This window comes from Charadrius vociferus, unplaced genomic scaffold (genome assembly GCF_000708025.1).
Source record: "Charadrius vociferus isolate BGI_N301 unplaced genomic scaffold, ASM70802v2 scaffold332, whole genome shotgun sequence".
NCBI classification, from domain to species: Eukaryota; Metazoa; Chordata; class Aves; order Charadriiformes; family Charadriidae; genus Charadrius; species Charadrius vociferus.
Genome location: NW_009647418.1, coordinates 3,507,357 through 3,517,856, shown reverse-complemented (window position 1 = coordinate 3,517,856; position 10,500 = coordinate 3,507,357). Strand labels below are relative to the sequence as shown.

Sequence of the window (10,500 nt, the reverse complement as noted above, 5' to 3'; positions counted from 1 at the left end):
CCCCCCCACTCCCGGTGGTCCCCCCCGTCCCCCCTCCCCACGCAGGCTGCGGAGGCCCTGCTGTCTCATACTGCCTCTGGAAGGCTGATCCTGCTGGCAGAGTATTAGCTATACAAATTCACACGTATTTAAGGGAGAGGAGGGGAGGGAGGGGGAAAAAAAAAAATTACACTTTCTAGTGGTTTGAATTTTTCCAGTGCTGTGGGGGTCACAACAAACAAATCGAAGCAGGACGGTAACAGTTTTGAAGGTCACAGTCACTCAGAGCAGTTTTATTTCAAGTTTTATTCATCTTGCTCTTTAACTCGATTTTTTTATTCTTACTCAGTTTTGTGTATTGGGAATAAAACGGAATTTACAGTGGCCCCATTGTTGGACATCACTGGAAATAGGGTTTTACTTTGTTACCGGTCTGGAACTGGAAGCAGAAAAGCTTTGGTAGGGTTGAAAAGGACAAAATAAACTTAAATAACAACAATAATACCCCAACACTTCATTGAAATGATTTAATAGCTTTTACATATGGCTGTCTAGGTTGAACACAATGTTTACTGTGCTTTGCTAAACAGTTATCCCTGCCAAAACACAGTGGCACCTTAGAGGTTAAAGTGAAGGGCAACAAAACCTACAGCTTTTTTTTTGCCTTTTTTTTTTTTTTTAAATTCAGTATGATGGTGAACACTTGTCTCTGTAGATTAGGGGATATGATCTTCATTTTATCTCTCAAGTTTTAAGATTAAAGCCACTGGGGTTTCTCCCACCAATGTCGCCTTTCTAGTTTTGTTGGATAAATTCCACTTCAGAAGTCCTTAGGAAGTTCTAGCGGGGCTGCTAAACAACCGGCATGCTCCCTCGGAGGTGTTCATACTCTCTTTTCTGTTAATCACATTTTCAAGTTATTTCTGAATGAAAGGTCCGTAAAATCGCAATCCCCAGGTTAATGGAGCCCCGTGGAACACCTTCAGAGAACTCCTATTGCTGTCATAAAGAAAAGTCTTGTCTTTCGGGAGTACAGATTCAAGGATGGTTCCTGCTGCAAATCTGTTCATGTAAATGAAAAGCTGAGTGGCTTTTCTGTTCGAAAAATCAAATTTTGTTTCAGCTGGCCTGCATCTTCGTTTCAGTTTGAAGCATTATATTATTTAATAGAAACTTAAACATATCCAGTTTATGCCAGGCTTTCTTCCTAGCGGTTTTGCAACTCGATTTCCCTGCAGCACTGGCATTCTTTTTCATATCTTCTTGAGATGCAAAAGAATGTTATGTTTCATGGCTAAGTTGCCCTTAAAGTCTTAGATTTGGGTAGAAGTGTCATTGATAGTTAACTGTCCTGGACCCAATTTTCTGCTGTGTGTTTATTACCATAAGACTTAATTGGGCTGAGCACCTGGTCCTTTTACGTCTGATAATGAGTGGAGGGTCAGCTTTGCTCACTACATTTGTTTCCATGGTTTCATAATGATGGATATATGTATTTCATATTAAAAAAGGTAAAATCCTTTGTGAACGAGTAAGACATACCAATATTTGTTTCATGATATTAATAATTTCTTTTACATAAGGAGAAAAATCATAAATGAAGGTATCTTTAAAGATGTTCAAGAAGAACAAGCAAGAAGAATTAATACCTTTTTTTTTTTTTTGTAAAGAGGCACTAAGTAAAACACTGTGTTTGTTTAATGACAACTGTGTGTGCAATATGGCAGATGGGAAATGGGGCTGTAGGGGGATGCCAAGAGCATGTTGAACTGTAATTGGAGAAAACGTAGACCTCATAACATAAACCTGCTCTGATACGCTAGTCAAAACATTATCTAATACCTACTTTTTGTGGTTTAGCTTAGTTTTGCCCTTATACAAGCACAGGAAAGTTGGCTGTCCTGTGATTGAAAGTTGCATCTGTCCCAGCATTCCTTCAACCCCTGCTTCCTTTTTTGTTACCATTTTTCCCCCATTATTATTTTACCTGAAGACAAAACACCTAAGACTTAGGTTTTGGATTGTTACGTGTCTAGTTACAATTGTGACAGACGGTATTTTTCCTTTTTATTAGGTAACTTTTTTGCCTAACTGGACTTGGGAGTCCTTGAAGAATACTCTTAAGTTACTGTCTTTTGTAAATGACCTTTCCCATTGAAAAGTTAAAACTGAAACGATCCCACGTTGCGTAGCTTGCTTTTGAGACTTAACGCTTCTTGTCTACTCTCTTCCTTTTTCCTTGACATCCTTTTTTATTAACCTAACTAAAGGCTTAAGTAAAGGGCAGAAGAGAGGTGTCCATTCTGTTCAGAGAGAAGTAATTGGGAATATCGAGTGCCGAGGCTCTCTGATAGAATGGAAGTGACTGTTCTGGAGGTTTGATCGCATGTGCCATTCCGAGTTTTTCTAGTTTGTTCTAACATCTTTGTGCATGTCGGTTTTAATGCAATCGTGCTAAACTGCTGAGCAAAATGAATGGATAACCTGCAGGTCTCTCTCCTTATCGCTGTTCATGCGCTCTGCTATGATGTTATAGACCCATTTTTGAGTAAGTTTTAATTCAATGACTGATTCATGGGAGTGTATGTGGAGAAGGTTCTTCAATGACTAAGTCCATCCACAGGCTACAGATGTGCACTGGGTCAGACTCGAGTCAGGTCACTTACCTCTTCGTACTCTACAGAGGTTGTCACCTTGTAAAGAGACAGGAGTTGACATTATTAATGTCAGTATTGGGGAAAACTACAGAAAATGGTGCTGCAGGACTTCTTGTATAATCTTATTTTGACAGCTTCGATTCATTTGATTTACATAGACAAATACTGCACTTAAATGAAACTTTGTACTTCTGATTGCTCCCTTAGAAGAAAGCTTTACCAGCTCTCTGCACTTGTAATGAAAGTTCTTTAGAGCATCCTGTAAATTTGTTTTCAAAGCTGTAGTAATGTCAGCCACTGCTCCAGAAACATCTATCCGCTCTGTTAAAGTCTTTGTACTTGCACTTCTGCTCTAGACATTAATGGCAGTATGGTTGCATTCGCTTCTTAGTCTCAAAGCGAAGATGCTGCTGGAGAGAAAAGCTGAGACTTTCTTTCACATCCTGGAAAGACTTGTGGCCTTTGCATTAGTTTTCACTTAACTGGGAAAATATAAATGCTTGACCTTGTTTTGCTTATACAAACGCTCTACTTGGCATGTAAACATTAGGGTGGGAGGTGAGGGATGCTGAGGAATAGGATAGTAAGCGCTCATAAAAATAGAAAAAAATTTGCAAGTTGCTGCTGGGGAAAACGTTTATTGTGCAGCATTTGGGATTAAGCCCTTATGGAGACTTTCCCTCTTAAGGTGTAACTGCTGGCCTGCGATGAGTTGGCTACTGAGTTTAATTGCTTGGTCGTTACTTTGTCTGGTGCAGCGTTTTTCTGACTTTGTGAGTTTGCTACCCCAAAGCAAAGGGGTTAAAACAAGTTGGATTTGCCAAGCTGCTGTGCCCTCTCCCAGGCTTACCTTTAACCACGTTTCTGCAATACAGAATGTATTTTTTATATTATTTACTGTACTTACTGTAATCAAGATGTGGTTTTAGGTAGCAGTGCCGAATTGCTAGTGACCCTTCAGTTTTCCTCCACCTCCATTTCTTAGTGTTACTCTCCTGTTTTAAATTGTGTTAAACTTCTGGCAAAGACCATCTACTTTCTGCTTTTGTAAAGGTCCTAGGTTTTTTTCAGGTGATGCATCAAAGATGTGTCAAAGGGTAGTTCGAACTTGAATCTTCGCCTGTTGGAATGTGAACCTCAAGTTGATGGCCTTGGTTTTAGCAGAAGATATACCCAGTCTTGATTGAATTGTAGTATTGGCAGAATTGGTGAATGTCTGTCTTTTTTTATCTTGGTGAATGTCTTTCCTTTTTTCTAATGGTTTTTGTAGCTGGAAAACAAGAGGTCAGATCTGTAGAGGTCTGTTAGATCAGAATAGTATATAGAATTTTTGCAGTTAGCTTAACTCTTGGTCTGATGTAGAAGTTAGGACCTCTTGCCAATGTGGATGTGCACAATGGGATTGTTTCTTAAAGAAACATGGGTAGGAACAGTAATTTTGGAAACGTAGTAGGAGATGGAGAATCTAGAACACTTAGGTTGGTGCTTAAAGGGAATACTCCAAACTTTCTGACCGGTCTAGCAACCCAGTTATTTAAGTTCTGAGAGTACTTGTCGCTAAAAATGGGAGCGCTTTCTGTTTCAGAGACAGCGTTTTCTTTCACTTTTGACCATTTCTATAGCTGATGTAGGAAGGAATATCTTCCAAAATCTTTGAGACCAGCAGAGGGAACTGACTTTGTCCATGTTCTTTGAAAGACCATGTCCTCGATGTTTTTGATGGTAATAAAAGGAAAAATCAGAGCTGGACTGTACCTCTCTTTTATTTGGGTGTTTCACGTCTGGTGAACTGACTTTCAGAAAGAAGAGGATCATTCATCTGAATATTATGCAAAAATTACATTCCGGGTTCACAAAGGGTTTACTTCAGCCCCGTGCTGTAGGTAGCCATTTGACAAACGGCAGAGCAAGCCTGTAGTTGTGACGCTGCCTTATGGAAAGTTAAGGCTGATAGGTAATTAAATAAAGGCTATTTGCAGTAGGGTTTTTTCGTGAGGTTAGTACTCTGCAAGTATTCTGAAAATGTCAGCTAGACATCTGAAATCTGCAGTTATTGCCAATCAGCAAATGTCATCAGCGTGCGTGATGCTGTATGAGACTGCACTGCTGTTTCAGAAGCGCGTTTTCTTCAGCGAGTCAGGTGATAGTGTAGTGGTTTTTCTTTTTTTCCTCATTAAGGCTTTTCATGGTTCTCTGAGGGACTTGCTTATTTCTGCAGAATTTATTGGAGGGATATTTATCTTCATTGGGAGAAGTTCCTCTGATTTCTTGACTAACTCAAGAACCCTGTTTATAAGGGCACGTTGTTTTGGGAGCGAGGTTGTATTCACCCACAGCGTAGTGTTTTCAAAAGCAATTGAATACACCTGACGTTCAGTTGGATTTAGATGTCAATGGATATTTTGAAATGTAGACGTGATTCTTTGAGTCTCTCTAAATGGCTGTGCATCGCTAAGGTGGGTCTATTTAAAAAAATGGATTTTTAAAAATTAGAAGGCTTAATTTTGCCTCACGTTACTGTGTAGCTGTTGAGGACACACGAGCTGCAGGGATGCTGTTGGGACTCAGATGACTGAGGTGGAGAGCACACGCTGTTACATCTCAGTTTGGAAGATATTAAGAGCATACAGGTTAACGTAAAAGCTTTTTGAAGTGTCCACAGTGCTACACATTGACAGATTTGCATGAAAAGTAGTTAGTGGTTTTGAGGGGATGGAGAGACTTAATTAGTTTCACCTGCTGGATTGTGATAGTGGTTATAAGTAAGCTGTGTTGGTAGGGCCTTACCATCGGGGCTCCTCTGTAGTTCGCAGCATGGGTTGGTTATTTGGGTGGCCCTTAGTCGAAGGGACGGTGATGACGTACTGAGCCTCTCTTCTTAGAGAAGGGACCCTGTAGGAAGTAGGGATTGGACCTGAAAGTGTTTTTTGGTTTTGGAATTTGCTTTGGTTACAGGATTCTGCTTAAAAGGGCGTTTGGATTTTTATAATGACATAAGCTTAGTATTTTCTTCATTTTAATTTATTGTAGGTAACCCTCTTGCCTGCTAAGCAGTGTTACTTGCTTGTAGGTCAGTAGTTTGGAGGACAGATGCTGTGGGCCCTGTAGTTGTCAGGTTCTGCTCTAGGGGAGTGCTGTTTTTCTCTGATCCCATTCTTGACGCTAAATTAAGATGGGTTTTTGAATTCTTACTTGTTAAGAAATTAACCAGTTTTGGCTTTTTTTTTAATCATATCCCATGTATGTATTTAATTTCAGAGGTCGCAGCAGCGGCAAAGGACCGCCTCAGCCTACAGTAAGTATGTTTTTTCCTCATTGTACCACTGCTAGGTATGAGCAAACAACTTCTGTACACAGTGAACCCAAGTACCAACATAAGAATAGCAGATACTGGAATATTCTCTCAGTTTTTTCCTTTGGATACCGTGACAATAGACTGAGATCCGCTTTTCTAAAGATGCGGCATCTTGCATTCATTTAAGTCTTCTGGGAGGGTGAAGGGTCACTTAAACTTTTGACTACACTAATAGAAATCTTCTGCCTTTTCTTGCAATTGTAGTTCTAGATGCAGGTAAGATTTAACTTAACGCAATGCTTGTTTCCTATCTGAAGACTCTTAACATTGGCTTCTCCCTTAAACAGATTACAGTAAGACAGCGTTCAGTTAAATAAAAATAAGAATTTTGTTTAGCTTTACTATAAAATAGCTAACCCAGTATTACCAGTAACCTGAACGCGTAGCTTTAGTTACTGTTGAGGCTATATATTGTTGAAGTACAGGTGTGGCTTGACTTGTAGGACATCATTTTATCAAAGCTAAAGATACGGATCTCGATTTAAAGAGTGGATCTCTGAACTGCGCTAATCAAATATTTGCTAATTTTCAAGGTTTTCAAGGGTAACTAATTTTGGGGAATGGGGCAGAAGCAGGAAGGTTTGAAAGGACTACTGTTTACTTATGTAAATGTTTGTTGATATTGAGACTCTTCAGTAGAAATAAAGAAGCTTTGAGGAAGAGTCATGAAAAAAGTCATATGCAAACATTAAACATCATAAAAGTGTTAGTCTTTACGTCCTCCATACTGAGGGCTGAGCGCAGGAGCGTCCTTAAACATGTCTTCAGACCAGGAAGCGTGGCTAACATGCAGGAGTAAGTGGATCAAGTAGCCGACAGTTTAAAAGATACGTTGTCAGTTTAAAAAGCTCAAAATACGGTGAGGTCCTTGCATCTTTCAGCATCTCTTGTTTCACAAGCATGAAGTCAACAGGGAGAGACACCAGATTTTGCAACAAAACGCAGACGTCCTTGCCATTTTACCTATGCTTATGCGAGCGTGTTGTCTAGCACCCCGGGTGATGCTAGGTCAGGTCTCCTAGGTAGGGTCTCAGTTCCTGATACTGCAGTGAATTACTTTTGACTAATTTTACGATAGGTTCTGTAGCTCTTTGGCGCTCCATGATTTGATGACTTGAGCTTCTGTTAACGCACGTAGTCAGGTCTGTTAGATGAAAAGACGTAGTTCAGTGGGCCCTGAAAGCACCTTTTTACTTGTACAGCAGTTGAAGTACCTTATCCTCTTGATGCCTCTTAAACCAGAGAGGGATGTTAGCAGGGCTTTTCCAGCTGGGATTCTGTGACTACGACCTTCACCCAACTAGCAAGAGAATGTCCTTATTGAGTGACGTTAGGGGCACTCCGTAATGTTGGTCTTGTTTGGAAGGCTGTTCAGATCTTGAATTGATCAGAAAAAGGGGTAAGGGTCCTCTGGAAATCTCATCTGACCTAAGTTCTATGTATATTGACTGAGTAAGGGTTTTGGACTAGTGTTTGGAGGAACTAGTATGTGCTGAAATGAAAGCCTGTGTTGTTTTTGGCACATCGATCTTTTGAATTGTTATAAGTGTTTCTCATGTATTCATGACAACATCTTTTTTATTTTTCAGATTTCTTTTGATGGCATCTATGCAAACATGAGAATGGTTCACATACTCACATCAGTTGTTGTAAGTCTTGTTACTTGGAAGGAGGGTAAACAGTTTCTATAATGACATAGAATTGTTAACTAGTCCAGTAATTGTAATATAACAGAGGGAATATTAAACTTTAACAGTAGGCATCTTTGGCCAAGATTGAACTTTAAAGAATCACAGTAATAGCTGTTCTCTATTTTTGGCTTGGAAAGGTTCGGGTACAGCAAGCAGAGGTGTAGCAAATTCCTTACATACACCGGTCTTATTTTGAATTTTCTGTCTGTAGAGGGGTTATGGATAAATAAAATCGAGTCTTTGTACAGGGAGTGGAAGCCTTTTTCCCCCAAATTTTAAGGGAAATCCTGACATGCCAAAATTTAGTAACACAGACTGTCCTGCATCTGGTAGAGTCCAGGATAGGCCTTCATCCTTATTTGTACCCACACATACGCACAGATTTTGTTTTCGCACAAAAACTTGTTTGTGTGCATAACTGGTCAAGAGTCTTGTGAGTCCCAAATATGCTTCTGTGAGTATCTTTAAATTCCTTCACAACAAATTTTGGTACGCACCCAGCTGTTTGCATCTGCAGAACACAGTGGCGTACTTAGAAACAGGCAAATGTTGAATGAGTAGATTTGACTAAAAACTGAGCTGTATTTTTACACATTGTACTTACATAAAAAATAGATCTTTGAGGAAATCACTCAAGTGTCATGTGTCAGGCTGGTAGAAAGCTATATTTTCATTTTTCTTGCATTTCAGGGATCCAAATGTGAAGTACAGGTGAAAAATGGTGGTATATATGAAGGAGTTTTTAAAACCTACAGTCCTAAGGTAATTTTGTTCATTTTGACTCTTCCCTATTTTAGAATGTTAGGCAATGTTTGATTAAAATTTGAGTATTTATTATGAATTATTTTGACTGTTTATGTCTAGGTGTACACGAGCAGATTCATTTTTGCAAACTGTTGTAAATGTCTGTTTTTTTTCAAGTCTGTGAAGTTATTGAGGAGCTTATTGTGCATTAAGTTAGTGTTTTCTTTTTTATATCTCTAATAGTGTGATTTAGTGCTTGATGCTGCTCATCGGAAAACTGCAGAATCCAGTTTGGGGCCAAAACGTGAAGACATACTAGAGAGTATCTTGTTCAAGTCTTCAGATTTTGTTATGGTGCATTTTAAGGATATGGATACCAATTATGCGAGAAGAGGTATACTTGTTTTTAAAGTTGTCTGTATCCTAAGATCATAAGTCAAGGTTTCCAAAGTAACTGTTTTAGGATCCAAAACCTGAAGTTCACATTTAGACTCTTAATGAGTGTGGAACATCCAAGTATCCCGTTAAAGTCAATGGAAAGAGCAGGTGCTCAGCACCTCCCGAAATTAGAAATGTATCAGAATTTTAAAAATGGCTTCCAGAACCTTTGTGAGGTCATACTGCTTTGAGCAGCTGTTTTAGTTGTTTGGAAGGCAAATCCTTAGTGGTGTTACAAAACATTTTACAGGTTTTTGTGGGAGATTTTTTGGGGTTTTTTTTGTAAATGTCATTCTAAACTAGTCTATTAAATGTTATATGACAATTCATGAATACACAAATTCTTTATAAAATTGTTATTGTTCATAGTTGGTGTATATATAAAGTGTGTATTTATTTAAGTAACTTTTGTCCCAAAATGTGCATTGATATACATATTCTAAAAATACTACTGCAAATGGAGCTAAAAATTCTTTAGGAAAATCCACTATTTGTGTTTGTAATTTCTCCTTCTGCTGCTTGTAGATCTGTAGGTAAGGCTCTTCAAAATACAGAAGAACCTAGTGAGGTGGTGGGCAGGTGGTCTTAAAATCTTGAAGACATGGCTTGAAACTGTCAGAATTAAATGATTTTACAGGCAGTCTTCGTACTTTGTCTTTTAACATCTGACCTCCAAGACACTAGTTATTTTTTTGGAACCTAAAAGGCTCATAAGTCAGACAGCTCTAGTTCATTTGCTGATTTTTTTTTTTTTCTTTGGGTGGCAAATCTCAAGGGGTTTTATACTTCTGTTCCTGACTTGCCGGTTTAAGGAATAAAAGCGGATGCATAGCTTTCTGTACCATGGAGTGAAATTGCATATGTGTGCCTTTTCAGGTTGCTCAATGACTGTCAGCGGGAGCTAAGTGGTTTTTGTAACACATATGCTTTATTCCCATGTAGCAGTGACTTAGAGATGCGTAGGGACTGGTGGGCATTTAATGAGATTTTTCTCTTTTCACCTTGTGTTTGTACATGGCCCTGTTCTTGCCTGATTTAAAGCTGAAGAATGAGAGGCTTGTTGTTTCAAGGAATTTGCTTTTCCCAGAAGGTGATGCATAATGTCAGAGCAAATGTAGCATTGAAATGCAGATAAGTTCCAGGTTCTGGATGGGACTTTGAATTTAGATTACACGAGAGCTGTTTTATAATGGGTCTGCTATGAACGTCACTTTAATGTAAATGCAAACTGGGCTCTCTGTTACCCAATCTTTATAGATTTTGAGCAGATAGAATGAAGAATATACTAGTACTTCTAGGAATAATTACTCAAAGGGGGTTTTCTAGAAGAAAATTACTGCTTCAGGTTGAACAGTTGCTCAGTTTGCTTTATTAGGTGGAATGTCTTTGAATCCAAATCTCTTAAGTAGCTGGAGAGGAGAGCTGAAATAAAGCTGTAGAGACTTGGAGCAAGATAAACTGGAGGCTGCAAAACTTGATAACTCGTAGTGGGTAAATTAATCTGCTTTCCATTTTGTCTCAAAAATGGAAATGACACTCGAAAGTGTAAGTCAGTCTCTGATCAGACCTGTAAATTAGAGCAAAAAAGGGCCCTCTGCTTCTTAGGAAATTAAATAAGCAAAGGTTCAAAAGAATG

At 38.9% G+C, this 10,500-nt stretch overlaps 1 protein-coding gene across 1 annotated transcript in view; it reads left to right on the top strand.

The window, feature by feature from the left end:
- Positions 1 to 10,500, top strand: part of ATXN2 (ataxin 2) — a 61,385-nt gene that overhangs the window by 10,195 nt on the left and 40,690 nt on the right. Inside the window, exons 2-5 of the mRNA XM_009880361.1 lie at positions 5,895 to 5,931; positions 7,581 to 7,640; positions 8,373 to 8,444; positions 8,670 to 8,820. Of these exons, the coding sequence (XP_009878663.1) occupies positions 5,895 to 5,931; positions 7,581 to 7,640; positions 8,373 to 8,444; positions 8,670 to 8,820 (320 nt within the window). The remainder of the gene's footprint in view (positions 1 to 5,894; positions 5,932 to 7,580; positions 7,641 to 8,372; positions 8,445 to 8,669; positions 8,821 to 10,500) is intronic.